The sequence below is a fragment of the Henckelia pumila genome, chromosome 3 (genome assembly GCF_033568475.1).
Source record: "Henckelia pumila isolate YLH828 chromosome 3, ASM3356847v2, whole genome shotgun sequence".
NCBI lineage: Eukaryota > Viridiplantae > Streptophyta > Magnoliopsida > Lamiales > Gesneriaceae > Henckelia > Henckelia pumila.
This window is the reverse complement of record NC_133122.1, coordinates 11,738,314-11,758,328: the sequence shown is the minus strand read 5'-3', so window position 1 is coordinate 11,758,328 and position 20,015 is coordinate 11,738,314. Positions and strand designations below refer to the sequence as shown.

At 36.3% G+C, this 20,015-nt stretch overlaps 2 protein-coding genes and 1 long non-coding RNA gene across 3 annotated transcripts; all 3 read left to right on the top strand.

Moving 5' to 3' along the window:
* Nucleotides 1-1,507: 1,507 nt before the first annotated feature.
* On the top strand, nt 1,508-5,453 carry LOC140888090 (uncharacterized). Its single transcript, XM_073295768.1, has 3 exons — nt 1,508-1,574; nt 1,712-1,769; nt 3,949-5,453. The coding sequence occupies exon 3, from the start codon at nt 3,969-3,971 to the stop codon at nt 5,451-5,453; it is 1,485 nt and encodes a 494-aa protein (XP_073151869.1). The 5' UTR covers nt 1,508-1,574; nt 1,712-1,769; nt 3,949-3,968.
* Nucleotides 5,454-5,594: 141 nt separating this feature from the next.
* On the top strand, nt 5,595-10,156 carry LOC140888089 (uncharacterized). The gene is made up of 17 exons (XM_073295766.1): nt 5,595-6,189; nt 6,276-6,313; nt 6,386-6,584; nt 6,662-6,761; nt 6,843-7,430; nt 7,677-7,731; nt 7,888-7,932; nt 8,003-8,077; nt 8,215-8,328; nt 8,517-8,591; nt 8,716-8,832; nt 8,928-8,972; nt 9,042-9,116; nt 9,245-9,337; nt 9,417-9,682; nt 9,762-9,962; nt 10,040-10,156. Exons 1-17 carry the CDS (start codon nt 5,639-5,641, stop codon nt 10,154-10,156), a joined length of 2,754 nt encoding a protein of 917 aa, XP_073151867.1. The 5' UTR covers nt 5,595-5,638.
* Nucleotides 10,157-10,212: 56 nt separating this feature from the next.
* On the top strand, nt 10,213-11,333 carry LOC140893535 (uncharacterized). The gene is made up of 3 exons (XR_012153186.1): nt 10,213-10,306; nt 10,402-10,776; nt 11,195-11,333. It is a non-coding gene; the product is annotated as an uncharacterized lncRNA (long non-coding RNA).
* The last annotated feature ends 8,682 nt before the right edge of the window (nt 11,334-20,015 follow it).

Genomic DNA, 20,015 nt, shown 5'->3' with positions numbered 1-20,015 from the left:
GTCACTGATTGTAGCGATTGAGATATCTCGTGTCCTAACCTTTGATTATCAGATGGGTCCTCGTCGAGTGATAAACAGAAACACACCGCCAGTTATCCCTGCAACTGAGCAAGCTAGCACTGAAGTTGATCAGTTGGATGCTTCAGCAACGCCTATGGAAACCTTGCTGAAGAGGTTTTAGTCTTTCAATCCGCCATTGTTGTTAGGTTCAGAAAATCCAGTTGACTGTGAAAGTTGGTTGGATGATATTGATCAGCTGTTTGATTCCATTGATTACACAGATGACCGCAGAATCAGGTTAGTCATTCATCAGCTACGTGGGGTTGCTAAGGGCTGGTGGATCATGACAAAGAAAGCAATAGAGAATAGAGGTACGGAAGTTACTTGGACTCTTTTTAAATCTGAATTCTATAAGCGGTTTTTCCCTATCTCGTACCGTAAGGACAAGGGAGCAGAATTTGCCAATTTGAGACAAGGGAATCTGAACATCGAAGAGTACGTTGCCAAGTTTGATAGTCTGTTGCGTTTTGCACCACTAATTGCCGGAGATGAAGAAGCTAAGGCAGATCACTTCATTAATGGCTTGAATCCTGACATCTTCACTTTGGTGAACACTGCTAGGCCTGACAACTTTGCGGATGCCATGAATCATGCAAAGGGAGCAGAAGCAGGCTTGTGGAGGCAAAGAGGTAATCAGGTGGCACCTCAGCAGCAGAGGCAGTATCAAAACCAACCGTCTCAGTATCAGAATCAACCATCTCAGAATCAGTACCAGCAGCAGAGGTATGAAGGTGGTAACAGTGGGGGAAACCGAAAGGATCAGTACAAAGCGAGAGGTAAACAGTTCAAAAGACAGGGGAACAGTTCTTCTAGTTCCAGTGGCTCCAAACAGTTTGGTTCAGGGCAGAGTTCTGGATCATCAACCTTGTACTGTAGTAAGTGTGGAGGAAGGCACTCACCGGATCAGTGTGTGGAAGTCTTTGGTAATTGTAACACATGTCAGCAACCGGGACACTTCTCTAAGGTGTGCCCTCAATGTAACAGAGATAGAGCTCAGAGTGGGAGTTCGTCTAGACCTGCAGTTCAGCCGAAGAGGCAGTTGTCTGCAGTGCACTCTTTCCAACCTCAGCAGCAGCAGAACAGACAGGGAGGTAGTACCACTACTAGAAAAAATACATTTCCTGACACTTTTTTAATGACATTTTGTAAAAAATGTCATTAATATATACATATCACGACATTAATTAAAAAAAGAAAATTTTATAAAATAAAAACCCTATTAGATATATTATTGTGACAATATTAAAAAAATGTCACTAAAAATATTACATTTTCACGCCTATTTTTTCCCCTCTCCAATCTCTCCCTCCAATTTTATTAATCAGACTCGCGCCTAGCATCCCCAAATTTCTTTAGCGCCCTAATCTTCGCTCACGCCGCAACAATCTCACTTCTGTGATTTGGAAAATCGTTTCCGCCGGATCCTCCCCCACCCCCGACGTCTTCACCCATCAGCTTCTTCTGCACCGTTTGTCACCAACACCGCCATCCCCACCTTCTGCCGCCCCGCCGAGGTAATCTAATTCTTCTCTTGTCTCTGGCAATCCGTAGCCCTGGGTCGTCGCAAGTTTTGTTCTCTATTTTTGAGTGATTTATTTTTATTTCTTAAAGAAGTTGTAATTTTAACCAAGAAAAACATGTTTATTTCCAGCGGTGATTTGAGTTTTGCAGCAGAGAAACCATCATTCCATTCCAACCATTTTGTTTGGGTATGTTTTTGATTTTGTTTTGGTTTTCATGAAGTGTAAAAGTCGATCCAGTATAATTTAATTTCATTGATTTAGTAGACTGCTCGTGAGATTTTAATTGTTGTACTCGACTAATTAATTTATCAAGGACCATACTGCCCTGTTTTGACTCGATTCGATCCGATCAAGTCTTGGTCGTAGGCAGTTTTGAGTCTCACTATTATAATATTAGCAAAGCATATTGTAAACTGGTTTTGTATTGGCCCTATTTCTTTTGAAATAGATGCTAGTTTCTGCCACAAGACAGGACTTGTGAGTTTGCGAAGTTAACTCCGATGCAGCTCCTTGAGGAGACTGAGAAAGCTGTTGGTAATCCTAGATTACCTGTTCAGCATCACAGTCTGATCATGAAGAGCCATTAAATCAAAATATTTGAACACGTTAGAAATTGCATATCTTTGTTTTTTTAAAATATTACCTCTTGTTTTGTATTGACTGCCGTTTTATTTTGCTTTTTTTCACTTGCTGGAGCAAGGCATATTGTAAGCTGGAATTTATGTCTCATTTTATTGAATATGGTTTCTGTAAAATTATGTAAGTTTCCTCCGTCCATAGCTCATATCATTCTGAATCTGTTAGTTCCTGGAACTGTGAGTTTCTAGTTTTTTGTGAATATATATGGAAATTCTTGCTAGTGTGAGCTCATAAAGAACTGTTGGGGGATTTATTTTAGTGACTGGGCAGCAGCTATCCTGTGCTAATTTATTTTCAATTCCTTAGTTATCACACGTAAAATAATGAATCAATAATATCTAATATGAAGCCAATAAAATAGTTGGGATGACATGCTGAAAATGTATGTGGGCTGCGGCCACGATGGGTAGTAATGGTTTCATGTGATTGAAATAATTTCTCAAGCACAATATTTGATGGGTCTAGATTTCTTGAGAGGAGAAAAAAAATTATAGAGAGACATATAAATGTTGTTAAATTTATTGCAAGAAGTTGACAGTTATATGTTTGTAAAGTAGTTGCAAGCATTTGAATTTATTGCACTAGCTGCATCAAATTTCCTTTGGAGCTTAAAAGTTTTGTAAACAAGTAGATGTTGGTTGGATATTCTTTGTTTGATTTGGATTTTTGGGAACAATGTGTTTGGGATTGCTCTGTCTTGAAAAGTAACTGAAACATGAAATTTTTTATTTGCATCAAATATTGTTTTCTTGCTTGAAATCTGGGGTGGACTAAAGAATATTGAGAGATGGGTAATTAGATGAGTTGATTTATATAATAATTCATCATAATTAAAATAATAATGTAGTTCATTGTATGAAAGAGCTAAGAAAAAATATATATTTATATATATATAATATTATGAATATTTTAAATAATATTTATTAATACATAAAATAATAATATTTGTCAAAAAATATCTTTTTTTTAAATTAATATAAAAAAACAAAACAGTACCAATAGGCAATAGTTATAAAAATAAAGTGAATTACCAAATTAACAAAATCTGGCTTAGATCGATACTTCCACCTTCATATGTTATAAATTACTTTCTTGTGTTAATTAAATTATGAGAAATATATTTTATTTTAAGATGTTGCATGTAAATTTATTTTAGTAATGTTCTCGCCAATTAATTATGAGTGAAGTAATTTTAGATTAATATTTTGAACATAGATTAATTTATAAGTAGAAGTTTATTATATAACATGTTGATTGTGGTGTGATTCTACTTTAACAACTTTTAAAAAATTAATATCATCTCATTTCTTATATTTATAATTTATATAATAATTTATAATTGATATGTCTTGTTTGGTATTCATACTCCACATATATATACATATATTATATGTTTGTTTTTTTGAACTTGTGTTAGTAGATCTTTTAGTAATGTCGACGTTTCTTGTAAAGTTATTTTAGTAATGTTTTCGCCAATTAATTATGAGTGAAGTAATTTTACATTAATATTTTGAATGTAAATTAATTTATAAGTAGAAGTTTATTATATTACATGTTGATTGTGGAGTGATTCTACTTTAAAAGCTTTTAAAAAATTAATATCATCTCATTTCTTATATTTATAGTTTATATAATAATTTATAATTGATATGTCTTGTTTGATATTCATACTCCACATATATATACATATATATTACATATTTGTTTTCTGAACTTGTGTTAGTAGATCTTTTTATCAAACTTGTGATGGATAAAACTTGGATGTATTTGTCGAGACAAACTGAGGAATACAGAAAAGGGCTGGAGAGTTTCCTAGATTTTGCATTTTCTAATGCAAACATAAATGGAAAAATCGCATGTCCTTGTGCAAGATGTAAGATTGGCATTTGTGTTTCAAGAGAGGATGCTTATGATCATTTGACGGTTGATGGATTTATCAAAGGTTATACTCACTGGGTTGCTCATGGAGAGATCTCATGTAGTGCATCTTCAATATCTAGTTCTGTTTCATATCGTGATGATGTAGATGATATGGAAGGGCTAGTTCACGAGGCTTTTGGGGTCCCACAACATGATGACAATATTAACAACACATCAGGATTTGAAAGGGATAAAGATATTCCAACTGGAGAGGCCCAAAAATTCTATAAATTAATTGATGATTCGCAAAAAGAGTTATATCCTGGCTGCAAGAAATTCTCAAAACTTGCATTCATCATTCGCTTGCTTCACTTAAAATGTCTTGGAAAAATGATCAATAAAATCTTCGATATGCTTTTGGATTTGTTGAGAGAAGCATTTCCTAATGCCATGAATGATTTACCAAAGTCATACTATGAAGCAGAAAAATTGATGAGGCAATTAGGACTTGGTTACGAAAAGATCGATGCTTGCCCAAATGATTGCACTTTTTACTGGGGGTTGGACAAAGAAAGAGTTCAGTGCAAAACATGTGATGAGCCCAGATGGGAAACTTCTGAAGGTGATCCTACTGGTGAGAAGAGAAAAGTTTCACGCAAGGTTTTATGGTATTTTCCAATAAAGCCTAGGTTACAACGTTTGTTCATGTCGAGCAAAACAGCAGTCCATATGAGATGGCATTCTGAATCTCGCACAAAAGACGGTTACATGCAACATCCAGCTGATTCCCCAGCTTGGCAAACGTTTGACCATAACCACCCGGAATTCGCAAAGGATCCCCGGAACATAAGGCTAGGATTAGCTTCAGATGGATTTAATCCATTCAAAAATATGAGTGTGGTGCATAGTATATGGCCAGTCGTTTTAGTGCCATATAATCTTCCGCCATGGATGTGTATGAAACAACCATACTTTATGTTGTCGTTGTTAATACTTGGTCCATCTGCTCCTGGAAATAACATCGACATCTACTTGCAACCCCTTATTGCTGATTTGAAGGATTTGTGGGAGGTAGGAGTGGAGACATATGATGCATCAACCAAGCAGAATTTTCAATTGCATGCCGCATTACTATGGACGATAAGTGATTTTCCTGGATATGCAACCTTATCTGGGTGGAGCACCAAATTTCAATTTTCATGCCCAGTGTGCCACAAATTTACTCATTCACGGTGGTTAAAAAATGGGAAAAAACATTGCTATATGGGTCACCGCAAATTTTTGAACAGTGACCATGAGTTTCGGAAAAATGCTCACAGAAGAGTACGGAAGACCACCACCCATACTTTTTGGAGACAGTGTGATCAATGAGTTGAAAAATTTTAAATTGAAATTCGGAAAAACCATGGATGATAATCCGAAACTACCGTACAATTGGAAAAAGTTGAGTATTTTCTTCGATTTACCATATTGGAAAGATAATGTGATACGTCACAACCTATCTTATGCATATTGAAAAGAATGTTTGTGAATTGATTTGGGGGACATTGCTGAATATGGAAGGGAAAACAAAAGATAGTATGAAATCACGTCTTGATTTGCAAGAAATTGGGATAAGATCAGCACTTCATCCTATTGAGAAAGGACCGAGTAGAGTTTTTCTTCCTCCATCATGCTATTCAATGGGGAAAAAAGAGAAAGGTATATTTTGCAAAGTTTTGAAAAAAGTTAAAGTTCCAGATGGCTACGCATCTAACATTTCACGATGTGTTCAACTGAAACCAGCAAAATTAATCGGTCTAAAAAGCCATGACAATCATGTTTTGATGCAGCAGTTGTTACCAGTAGCACTACGTAGAACTTTGTCTAAATCAGTACAGACTCCTTTGATTAAATTGAGCAGGTATATCAGAAAGCTATGCTGCAAAGTAATTTCTCCTACTGATGTGGTTCGTCTTAGGGGAGAGATTGTGGTGATCCTTTGTCAACTAGAGAAGATTTTTCCTCCCTCATTTTTTGACATAATGATTCATCTAACTGTACATTTGGCTACTGAAGTACAACTTGCTGGACCAGTTCACTATCGTTGGATGTATCCATTTGAAAGGTAATAGAATTATAGAAATCTCAGTGTTTGTTTATTTAAGTTACTATTTTTGCTATATAATACAAAATTTATGTTTTTGATATAAGGTACTTGGGGACACTGAAGTCTTATGTCCGAAATAGAGGTAGACCTGAAGGATCCATTGCTGAGGGGTATTTGGCTGAGGAATGTTTGACATTCTGTTCTTTATATTTAGCTTATTATGTAGAGACAAAATTCAATCAATCAACAAGAAATGATGATACAACTATAGGCTCAACATTCGCATTGGATGTGTTTACAAACTCTGGTTACCCACTCGGAAAGGCCATTGCAACAAAGTTTGATGATGAGACATTAAAGAAGGCACATCAATATGTGTTATTTAACTGTCATCACGTACAATCTTATATAGAGTATGTTATTTTATATTTTATTTAATTTATATATATAATCATCATTTTTTTATCAAATTATCGTTCTTAATTTGCAGTGAACACCGTGAGATTTTGAATCTTAGTTATTCCGGCCTTCCTCCACACCAAATTGAACGTATGCATAGTGAGTCTTTTGCCTCTTGGTTTGCCAAACATGTAAGTTTTTGTTGTAAACTTCATTAGTTATATATTCTGATTTTTTCATTCATAATTTATCAATTTGTTCTTGTGTGATAGATTGAAGATACAAATCTTCCACAAGAAGATCCCGTATCAAATGATCTGAAATCACTTGCCAGAGGCCCGAATTTCATAGGGATACAATATGCAAAATTTGTTTCCAATGGATTTAGGTTTCATACAAAAGAAGTTGAACGCAAGAGAAAAACACAGAATTGTGGTGTAATTGTTCGCGCCACTACTTCAAGTTATTCAAGTATAAGAGATCAAAATCCAGTATCAAGTGAACTTGATTATTATGGGATTTTGAAAAATGTGATTGAGTTAGATTATGGGGGAGGTCGAAGAGTTGTTTTATTTGAATGTGATTGGGTCTCCAAAGGCAAACGGCTAAAACTGGATGTTGATGGTTTTGTGTTGGCTAATTTTACAAATGTGAAGCGCCATAACGAGCCTTATATATTGGCATCTCAGGCCATGCAAGTTTTTTATGTGGAAGATCCAGTTGATTGTAATTGGCATGTTATTATCACCACTGATGCACGAGCAAAGTATAAAATGCAACCTATGGCAGATGTTGATGCATATCTTCAAAGTTTTATTGGTAATCCTGAAGACGATGATGAACCAGAAGAAGTCGTTTGGGTTTGGGATGACATTGCAGGAGAGGAAATTGATATTAATACATGATGAGATTTTCTAGAATATATATTTTCTATGTTTAGTTAATATGATATAAAGTGATATTAGTAGGGTGGATTTGCTAGATACTTGAAGAATGAAAACATTGTGAATTTTAATTTTCATTATCAATGTGGACCTATTTATTTTCATATCAAAGTACATGCTACTAACTTTATTTTTATTGGTAAATTGTAATTTTTGCTCTAGACAGGAATGACTCGTGAGGGCAAGACTGTTGGAAAATCTCATTTTCAAAATCAAGGTGAGATAGACACACAACCTCGAATTATGATTGCCAATCACGCAGCTCGAAACTCAAAAAAGGTAGCATGTTACTTTATGCATCAAGGATTTGTTTTCTAATGTTGTATAAATCTTATTTGAGTTTTTTTTAATGAATGTTCTGCACTTGTTCAAGTTGGTCTTGCAAAGCAACTTGGTGGCACGGTAGCTAGTGAAAAAGGTTAGAAATTTCTTGTTCATATTTAAAAACTCAGCTTGATTATATTTTTGTGTAATCATTACTTGTGCAGAATTTCAAAACATACAAGGTAAGCTGAATAACCAAACAGATGAAGCTTCAAATCAACAACACTATGATGCACAAGGTATTAGATATAAAAAAAAATATGAAACATAGAAAGTTTTAGATAAAAAATTAAGATTGGATATGTATAATGTTTACTTCATGTTTTCTTTATCCAATATGCAAAAATCTGTAATTTGTAAATTTTTCTTTTGATAGGAATGACTCGTAAGGTTAAAGCTGTTGGAAAACCTCATTTTGAACTTCGAAATGAGTTTGATGCACAACCACATATGATTGCCAATCATGCAGGTCAAAATTCAAAAGAAAATGGTAGTGTCTAATTTTATGAATACATAAACAATTTGTTGGTTGCTTCTGTATAATTCTTATTTTACCTTTTGCATTTTTATAAATATATATACTTTGTTCAAGTCGGTGTTGTAAAGGAACTTGGTAACATGGTAGCTAATGAAAAAACTAAACTTGCTTATATTTTGGTTTAATTAATATTTGTGCAGAATGTCAAAACATACAAGATATGTCGAATATCCATATGGATAAAGTTTCAATGCAACAACACAAAAATGCACAAGGTATTAGATGTAAAAACATATAAATCTGATGGATGTTTTTATTTCAAAAGATTAAGTTTGGATATAATTTGGTATAATTCTTATTTTATGCTTTATTTATCCTATATATCTTTTTTTTTTACAGGAATGACTCGAAAGAGTAAAACTGTTGGAAAATCTCATTTTCAACTTCAAGATTTGACAAATAATCAATCCCGGATTAATATCAACGATGAGGTAGCTCGATATTTAAAAGAAAAAGGTAGCATATCATTTTATACATCAAAAAATTGTTGGTTTCTTGTGCATAACTCTTATTTGACATTTTTCATTTATATGTTATGCACTTTGTCCAAGTCTATCATGCAAGGGAAGTTGGTATCGTGGCAGCTAGAGGAGAAGGTAAGAATGCTCTTCCTTATAATTAAAAACTCAAATTTCATATATTTTGGTGAAACCATACTTGTGCAGATTGTCAAAACATACAAGGTGCATCGAATAACCAAATATATGAAGCTTCAAATCAGAAACACCTCGAGTTGCAAGGTAATACCCTACAAATTAAGATATAAAAAGAAACGAAATTATAGTTTTTAGTGTCAATGATTAAATTTAGATATAACTTAGTATAATACTTACGTCATCCTTTATTTATCCTATATACGAATATACAGATTTGACCTCTAGGATCACATCCAACATTAACCCACGTGTTGAAAATACGGGTCATGACCAAAATGATTTTATGGATGAAGAATATGATCAAGGTAAATTATAAGAATAATGTAATAATTTGTTCCAATGTATTTATTCAATTATTTATTTTTCAATTTTTTTTGTATCTAGATGTTGATAGGGAAATTGAATCTGATGATGCTGAGAAGAAAACTAGAGGTCCTACATTTATGAAAGAAATTTGGGGTCGACCTAGCACGCTGCCACGTATTAATATTCAATGTGATGATATGGGGCGTCCTATAGGATCAAGAAGAAATAAATTTACTGACTTCTTGGGTACTTTGGCTAGAAATGGTAAATTTTGTCCAATTGATGTGGAAGGTTGGCATAAAATGTCATTGGATACTAAGAAAAAAATGTTAGATGTTGTAAAGGTAATTGAAATGTTATTGCATAATTTTTTTACTACGTACATTTTTATTACGAGGGTAAACTGCTCGGATGTCTTCGTAGGAAAATTATGACCTTCCTCCTGGAACAGAAAGTTGGACACTCAATTCAATAGCAAAAAAATGGAGAAACTGGAAGTCAGAACTAAAAAAGAAGTATGATCCTGAGTTGCCAATGCAATTTCTTCTGCAAGAAAGAGATCAAAGAGCCTTTGCTGAACAATATGTGAAACTAGTTGCTCATTGGAACACAGAAAAATCAAAGGTATGCAATATTTTATATGTTTATAAATTTTTTCATATACTTTTGTCTTTTGTATCAAGTTTAATTTAATATATTAGGAGAGAAGTGAAAAAAATAAAATTGCCCGAAAGCAAAAGATAATGAATCAGACAACTGGAAGAAGATCTTTCGCTCAAGTGCAACAAAAATTGGTAATTTCTCTTATTAATTTTTAGTTCTTCCTGTATTAGAATGTATAAATTGATAACCAATTGTAATTTTAGAAAATTGAAAAGGGGCAGATTTCATCACGAGTTGAATTATTTCATGCTTGCTTCACTCATGCCAATGGAAGTCCCTCGAGCAACATAGTGGCAGAAAAATTGGTAAGTTGCATTATAAATTTCAAGTACATTAATTTCAAAGATATTTGTTTCATCATCATTTTGTATAAATTATGGTTTTTGAATTTTTGGTAAAGGCTGCAATGAAAGAACTAGAAAATTAACTTCATGAAGATGAGGATGATGAGGTAGGTCAAAATGACATTTTTGCTCAGATCATTGGACCTGATAGACCAGGCCGAGTGCGTATGTTTGGAGATGGTGTTAACCCATCTGATTTATGGGGAGAAGTTCCAAGCCGTAGTACATGCAATCGAATAGTGATGGAGCAAAAGACACTGTTAGAAAAAATGGATGAACAAATTAAAAAGCAAAGCCAACACATCGCAATGTTAGAATCAAAGATTTTCAATCAACCAAACCAGAACCTTGGTTCGAACTGCAACAATATACAACATACTCCATCATCTAGCAGTCCATTACTTTCTGATCCAGCTAGTTTATCTCTGAGGGTAAAGTCTTTTTTCAGTTTTTTATTTTATTAATCCACCATGGTCTTTTTGGTTAAGAACATTAGTTATATTCATAAATGATTTTTTGTTGTTTATTTATTATGATATTATTTATTTTTTGATGTGCCATAATGAGTTGGATTTTGCTTACTTGTAAGCAACGTTTTGTGCAATTTGGGTTGGGAATCGAAGCATGAAATGCACCCCTTCTGTGGAAAGTTTGATTTTGTAGAAAAGTTTGATTTTCCGGTGGTGGTCCTATACTCTTCTTTAGTTTGCTTCTTAATTTAGTTTTTTGGCAGTGACTTGATCAATTGTTTTGAAGGTGGTTTTTAATGGAATGTAGGCTTATCTCTTTTCATCATGTTTTTTCCAGTTGTTTATGATTATTCTTAGTATCATATTTGTTTTCATGTAGATTGGATGTTCTGTCTCGATAAAAAGTCTATTTGATTCAAAAAAAATTGTTGCAAAAGGAGTTGTTCGTGGTATGGATGCGAATATTGAAGTAGGGAAACAAATGTTGGGACCAAATTGGTGTGAAATACAAGTCCTAGAACATGAAAAGAGTTTGATTAGGCCATATGATTTTTTACAAAAGTTTGGGGATGCGCTTGGAGGAATGATAGCCTGGCCTTGTCATCTGGTATGATATTCGAATTTTAATTAACTATTTATTTGTATAAACTCTTCATGTTATTGTCTTTTTAAAGCAATATCAATTATATTTGCAGTTGAAAGTTAATGAAGAATTCTATTAGCTGCATTTGGATAAATGTCAATTTGTCATTTGGTATGATGTTAATTAGTTTGAATTACATTTTAATCTCTTTATTTATTTTATGTGAATATTTTATTTATTATATTTAAACAAATATATGAATTTTTATTGTAGGTGACAAGAATATTATTAGATTTTGTTTAAGATGCGACGGATGAAGATGCGCTACAAGTTTCCAGATGTTTTTCTTTATGAGACATAGTTTTTTACTTGTTTTTAAACATGATATTTTGGATACATTTTGGTGTACGTAGATATTATTTGAGGTGAAAAATTTGTCATTAGTATTGCACATTATTTATTGCAAGATGAATGTCAATGATTTATTAGCCTTTTGATTTTTATTTTAAAATTTTTTATTTGTATATTTATGTTAATTTGTTATATAGGAATATTATAGAATGAAATCTTGAAATTGGACAATATTATAATACATGAAAATTCTTTATGTCACAATAGACAATAAAATCATGTACATAAAAATGTCATAGTAAAACTCATATGAAGACATTTCAAAAAGTCATTATAAATAAATATTAATGACGACGTTTAATGTCCATATAGGTAAGTATAAAAGACATTTATAAGTGTCACCATAAATTACATAACGAGACATTTTAAATTGACCTTATAAACTATCATTAGTGACATTTGTTATTGTCACTTTAAATAAAATACAAGGCATTTGTCGTTGTCTTTATAAATTATTTTAAATGACACATAAATTTGTCATTATTACCATAATAACAAGACAAATATAAATGTCCTTAAAACATGAGTTTTCCTGACATTTCATGTTGTCATTATATTATTATTTTGTGACACCTATGGAGTTGACATTAATATCATATAATGACATTACATAATGTCAGCAAACTTAAGACGACATTAGAATAGAGGACATTTGTTGGTGATGTCACTAAAACTTTAATGTCACTAAAGGTTGAATATAATGACAAATATGAATGTCACTATAACCATTTTTTCTAGTAGTGTACCAGTGCAAATCAGCCTCCGAGACAGCAAGCACGAGTCTTTGCTCTGACAGAGGATCAGGCTCAAGTAGCACCTGACGATGTTATAGCAAGTAACTGTTCGATTTTCGGTTATTCTGCTCATGTCTTGATAGATACAGGTGCTTCCCATTCTTTTATCTCTGAGAAATTCGTATTATTGCATGCTTTGCCAACTGAATTGTTGCCTACAGTAGTAGCTGTTACTTCACCTTTGGGTGGAAGAATTGTTTCTGTCAGATTAGTCAGGAACTGTGAACTGTGTTTTGAAGGAAATTTGTTAGAATTCGACTGTATTGTACTTGGACTGTCAGATTTTGATTGTATTGTCGGGATAGATGCTTTAACCAAGTACAGGGCAACAGTTGATTGTTTTCTGAAGGTTGTCAGGTTCAAACCTGAAATGGCAGACGAGTGGAAATTCTTTGGTAAGGGTTCTCGATCTAGAATTCCTTTTATTTCAGTGTTATCTATGACATGTTTGTTACAGAGAGGTGCAGAAGGATTTTTGGTTTATGCGGTTGATGTACTGAAATCTAGCCCAGCGTTGGTAGATTTACCAGTGGTTAGAGAATTTGCGGATGTATTCTCGGAAGATGTTCCTGGATTGCCGCCTATTCGAGAAATCGAATTCAGCATTGACTTAGTGCCAAGTACTCAACCTATCTCCAAAGCTCCGTATCGTATGACACTTATTGAATTGAGAGAGTTGAAGGAGCAGCTTGAGGATTTGATTGCCAAGGGATACATCAGACCTAGTGTATCGCCTTGGGGTGCTCCTGTGCTTTTTGTTCGGAAGAAGGATGGTTCTATGCGGCTCTGTATCGACTACCGCCAATTGAATCAGGCTACAATTAAGAACAGGTATCCTTTACCCCAAATAGATGACCTTTTTGATCAGCTGCAGGGTTCTTCTGTCTACTCTAAGATTGATCTGAGGTCAGGTTATCACCAGTTGAGAGTGCGAGAGGAAGACGTTCCTAAGACCGCATTCAGGATGAGGTATGGTCACTTTGAGTTTATAGTCATGTCATTTAGTTTGAGTAACACTCCAACGGTTTTTATGGGTTTGATGAACCGTATCTTTCAGCGTTATTTAGATGAGTTTGTCATTATCTTTATCGATGATATTCTTATCTACTCGAAGAACCATACTGACCATGCAGATCACTTGAGGACCGTACTGCAGATTTTGCGAGTTGAGCAGTTGTTTGCCAAGCTGTCTAAGTGTGAATTCTGGTTAGATCGAGTTGTCTTTCTCGGTCATATTATTTTTAAAGATGGGATTTCTGTCGATCCCAGAAAGATTGAAGCGGTTATGAATTGGCCTAGACCGACATCAGTACCTGAGATCCAAAGCTTCATGGGTTTAGCTGGTTATTATCGCCGATTCATCAAGGGTTTCTCGTCTATTGCCAAGCCTATTACCCAGCTGACTTAGAAGAATGCGCCTTTTGTCTGGACTTCAGATTGTGAGGCTAGCTTTGTTGATCTAAAGAGGAGACTGACCAGTGCTTTGATTCTTTCTATTCCGAAGGGTACTGGAGGTTTCACAGTCTATTGTGATGCTTCTAACCGAGGCTTGGGTTGTGTTTTTATGCAGCATAAGCATGTGATAGCGTATGCATCGAGACAGCTGAAACCGCACGAGACCCGTTATCCGGTTCACGATCTTGAACTAGCTGCGATCGTCTTTGCACTGAAGATCTGGCGTCACTATCTTTATGGTGAGTCTTTCGAGATCTTTTCTGACCATAAGAGCCTCAAGTACTTATTTTCGCAGGCAGAGCTGAATATGAGACAGAGAAGATGGTTAGATCTGTTGAAAGATTTTGACTGCGAAATCAAGTATTATCCCGGGAAGTCGAATGCAGTTGCAGATGCCTTGAGCCGAAAGCTTTGTTCTTTATCTCTTTCTACTATTGGTGTTTCTCAGTTGATCGATGATTGTTGCACTTCAGGTTTAGAGTTTGAAACAGATAGGGAGACTATCAGAGTGTTTGCTATTCAAGCCGAACCGGAGTTGTTTGTTGCAATCAGAGAAGCACAGAAGTCTGAGCCGAGCATTCAGGTTTCAGTAGAGAAAGTCAGATCTGGGCATCAGTCTTAATTCCAGGTTAGAGATGACATCTTGTTTGTGAATAACCGTCTTGTTGTGCCAGATATTGCGGAGTTGAGACAGCGTATTCTTCGAGAGGCTCATTGCAGTCGGTTCAGTATTCATCCTGGAGGTCGTAAGATGAACAAAGATCTGAAGAGTCAATTCTGGTGGAAGAGAATGAAGAGCGAAGTAGCGAAGTTTGTATCTCGGTGTTTGAACTGCCAGCAAGTAAAAGCAGAGCGAAAGCGACCAGGAGGTCTTTTGCAAAGCCTATCGGTTCCTGAATGGAAATGGGATCACATTTCTTTGGATTTCGTCACGAAGCTACCACGATCCGTTCGAGGATGCGATGCTATTTGGGTAGTGATCGACCGATTGACGAAGTCTGCTTGTTTTATTCCGTACAAGATGACGTATCGTCATGATCAGATGGCTGAGTTGTATGTTAGCAATGTTGTGAGATTGCATGGTGTACCGAAGTCGATCGTTTCAGACAGAGATCCTAGATTCACTTCGCACTTCTGGCATAGTCTTCAGGAGGCACTTGGTACTCGATTGCATCTGAGTACAGTTTATCATCCTCAGACAGATGGACAGTCAGAGCGGACTATCCAGACGTTAGAGGATATGCTGCGAGCGGTGGTGCTTGACTTTGGCACTAGTTGGCAGGATTCTTTGCCTCTTGTCGAGTTTTCTTACAACAAGAGCTTCCAAGCGAGTATCGGTATGGCGACTTTTGAGGCTTTGTACGGCAAGAAGTGCCGATCTCCGCTGTTTTGGGATGATTTGTCCGAGTCACCAGATTTGGGGCCGGAAATGCTTTGAGATATGGTAGAGCAGGTTAAGATCATTCAGACCAGAATGAAGTCAGATCAAGATAGACAGGCGAAGTATGCGAATGTCAGACGTAGACCTCTGAGTTTCGAGCAGGGAGACCGTGTTTTTCTTAAGATTTCTCCGTTCAGAGGCACTGTCAGATTCGGCAAGAGAGGGAAGTTATCTCCGAGATTCATCGGTCCGTACGAGATTCTCGAGAAGATAGGTGATCTTGCCTACAGACTTGCACTTCCTCCGTCTTTATCTGGTATTAACGACGTTTTTCACGTCTCTATGCTGCGAAAGTATCATCCAGATCCTTCTCATATCCTTCAGCCTGACGAAGCCGAGTTAGACGAGACTCTGAGCTACTTTGAGCGACCGATTCAGATCTTTGATCGGAAGGAGAAGCAACTCAGAACCAAGTTGATTTCGTTAGTGAAAGTTCAGTGGAGCCGTCTCGGAGTCGAGGAAGCGACTTGGGAGACAGAGTCTGACATGAGACAGCGTTTTCCAGAGTTATTCGGATGACGTGAGTTCTTCTTACTGTCTTTAGTTCTTTATTCTATCTTATGAGTTGTGATTCTCGTTGATTTCGAGGACGAAATCACTTCTTAGTGGGGGAGAATTGTAACGCCCCGTTTTTATCTTAAATGATTTTATTTGAGTTAATCAGAGATTACAGAGTTCTCGAGCCGGTTTGTTTTTGATCAGGGTCCTTTTTGCAAATTTTGGAAATTTCAGGGACTAAAATGCAAATATTGATTTTTATATATTATCTACACTTAGAAATTGATTGGTAAATCTTCATCTTCCTCCCCAAACCGTGAAGCACCATTGAAGCTTGGGGAAAAGCCTTTCGAGCTTTTCCAATCTCGGTTTCCGGTCGATCCGTCCGTTAGAAATTATTTTTGAAGGCAGATTATCGATCACGGCAACGAGAACTTCGTTATATCTTAAGTTCTCCTTCGATCCGACGCATTCTAGTTTTTGTATGTTGTTATAATCATTCTAGATTCGAGTATGTTGTTCTCTACAGTGTTCTGATCGTTTATTATCTGTCGGTTTTGAAATAGAGCGGCGTTCGGAATTGTTATGATTTTTGGAAGCCATTTTTGAAAGTTTGAGTTTTGAGATTTGTTGGGATTGCCTTGTTGTTGTGGTATTAGCATTGTTATGAGATTATATCGCTATTGAACTGCTGTCTGCGTTGTCGGTTTGTTCAGTTGTAGCCGTTATGCCGCCGGTTTGAGTTTTAGAGATTTGAACCGTTTTTGGGCTGTTGGACTTTTGCTTGAGTTGAACGTTGTTGTTGATCACTTTTTGTCTCCGTACAGATTCGTTTGGAGTTTGTGAAGCCAGTGTTAATCAGCCTTTTGAACGTCAAGAGATTGGACGAAGAACGGTAAAGAGATTCGCCTTGAACCGTTGTTGTTGTTTAGATTGTGTAGCTTTTGATACAATCTTTTGTTGTAGCTTAGCCAGAGTTGGAGATACTGCATTGAAAGGTAAAAGCAGTCAACGTAGCGGGATAGCATACTCGGGACTGTTGGTTCTCGAGTTTCCCTTTTTAAATCACATATTGCATCGATACTTGTTCTAGCATGTGTAACTTGTATTTGGTTGATTGATTGAGTTTTGTTATGTGGCTTATGTTTATGTTTCTGTTATGCATTCATCTTGAGCCTACTTTGATTTCAGCGGGCAGAACCACCCTTTTTGTTTAGACGTTTGGGAACTATGATTGAGTGGCCTAGGTTGTAGTATTTCGCCTAGTGCTAGCATACTCATTATGGTTGCTCAAAGTCTAGAGGAGTGGGATACGTGGCACCACCTCGATTGGGAGAGTCGGTGAGTCGTTACGTGATCTCATCCTCGGGATCCCAAAAGCAGAGCAGTACTCCCTTGTTTATCAGAATTGATATCCTAGTTTTAAAGACATGCATATCATTAGCTTCGACTTGAATATGTTGTTTGATAGCATGTTGTATATTCATTACTTGTTATGTTGTTTTTACTGGGAATGTCATTCTCACCGGTTTATCCGACTGCTGCTTTGTTTTGTATGTGTACTTGGCAACAGGTGGGGCAGGACCAAGTCAGCGAAGGCCTAGTTAGCAACAAGAGAGAGAGCTAGTAGTGAGACTCGGTTTAGAAGTCGTGTCAGCATGTCTGAAACGACCCTAACTCTCTAAATATAAATAAATATGCGGAATTTTTTTTTTTTAAATAATACTAAGTAAAATAGATGTACATACATGCCCATACATATATGCACAGAATAAATAGATTTTAAAATAAATAACTTAAATAAAAATGCAACCTTTAATAAATTAAATATCTGAGTCAAATATTTAATAAAATACTGACATAAGCAAAATAACTTAATTTAATTATTTAGGCCCACTAAGAAAATTAAATATAGCCCATTAATTTTATTAAACTAATTAGCCCAATTAAACACTTAGACTTATTAATTAACTTAAAAATAAAATACCCGAGCCCAACTAACTTGACCCGGACCCGGACCCAACTAACATAACCCAAGACCCACTGACTTGACTCGGACCACCAACCCGACCCGGACCCATCACTGAAACCCTAAACCCGTCGCACCCCCTACTCTCGTTTCTGCCGCGGCCGTGAGCAGCAACCACTCCTTGGCTGCTGCCAGCCTGCTCCGACCGCCCCTGGCCGAAGCGCCGCCGCCCAGACGTAGCCCACGTCTTGGCGGTTCGAACCTAGCCACTAACCCAGCCCCATGCACCCTAGAACCCTTAGCCGAACCCTACTTCCCGTGAACCCTAGTCTGCGTCTCCCATGGAAGCCGACCTGCATCAGCTGGTTTCCTGGGCTCGTTTGGCTCGAGCCACTCGAGCCATTCGAGTCTAGGCCACCCTCACACATCCTAAATCCCTTTGACCAGCAGTGGTACGAACCATGGCTAAGAAAATCATGAATATGATCAAGAATCACAAGAACAAACGCATAAACCAAAACTGATCTCGTTTTTCTAAAATTTTTTGAAGAAAACTGATGCTCACACACACACACGCATAAACAGTGATATGGCACATTAAAAACGAAAAGAAACATGCCTTGCACCGTAGAATGGAAAGAAGAAGACGTATATGACGATTCCGGGACGACGAACGACCAAAAATCCTCAAGAATTAAGCTTGATCGGCTACGGGGTTGATTTTTCTGATAAAGAGGCGTGAAGGAGGGTTGATGAAGATGTTGGAGGCGGCTGAAGGTTTTAATGTAGGGTAGAAAATTTGTTTTTGATTTAATTAGAATATAGGGTAATTAAAATATTAATAAGGGTTTTAAATATACAATATATATAACTTAAAAACTCTAAATATTAAGTAAAATCTGATAACTAACTTAAAAATCCCAAAATAATTATTTTAGGGAATTTTAAAGGTAATTAAAAGTCAATATTTTGGCTAAATTTGGATAAAAATGGACTCCTAAAATTATATAAAATTTAATACTAAAAATTTTGAGGAGATAAAACTCAAAATAATATTTTTGGGCTCTTAAAAGGCTCATGAAATAAATTGGATAGAAAGTTGTCATCTCGTCCGTCCACGGTCCCGTCTACGCGATAAAATAATTAAATGTCCATAAATCATGAAAAATCACTAATTATGGGTTAAATGCTTAAAAATAACTTAAAACATGCACAAATAATTTCACATAATTATTTAACCCATAATCTAAAATTCTAAATAAATAAAATCCCTAATTATGCATGCGAATTTACGTACTAAAAATACTGGGTGCTAAAATTCTCCCCCCCTTAATTTGAATTTCGTTCTCGAAATTAAAGTACTTACCCGAACAACTCCGGGTAGCGAGTCCTCATGTCTGCCTCGGTCTCCCAAGTAGCTTCCTCCTCCGAATGATTTAGCCACTGGACTTTGACCATCGGTATGACCCGCGTCCTCAATCTGCGCTCCTCCCTAGCCAAGATCCGTATAGGCCTCTCCTCAAATGCTAACTCCGGTGTCAACTTAAGAGGCTCAAAATCCAACACATGTGACGGGTTCGAGATGTATCTCCGAAGCGTGGATACATGGAATACATTGTGCACTGCCGCTAGCACTGGTGGTAGAGCTAAACGGTAGGCCAACGTGCCAACTCTCTCCAAGATCTTGAATGGCCCTATATATCTAGGGTTAAGCTTGCCTCTCCGGCCAAATCGCACTACTCCCTTCATAGGTGACACTCTCAGAAACACGTGATCAGCTACTGCAAACTCCAAATCTCATCGTCAAGTATCTGCATAACTCTTCTGACGACTCTGAGCAGTCCTCATTCGATCCCGAATCTGAGTCACAATGTCAGCTGTCTGCTGCACGATCTCAGGACCAAGTAAAATCCTCTCACCAACCTCATCCCAATGCACAGGAGATCTGCACCTCCTCCCGTACAATGCTGCATAAGGAGCCATACCTATAGACGACTGAAAACTGTTGTTATAGGTAAACTCCAGTTGTAGTGACCCTTACCCGGATCA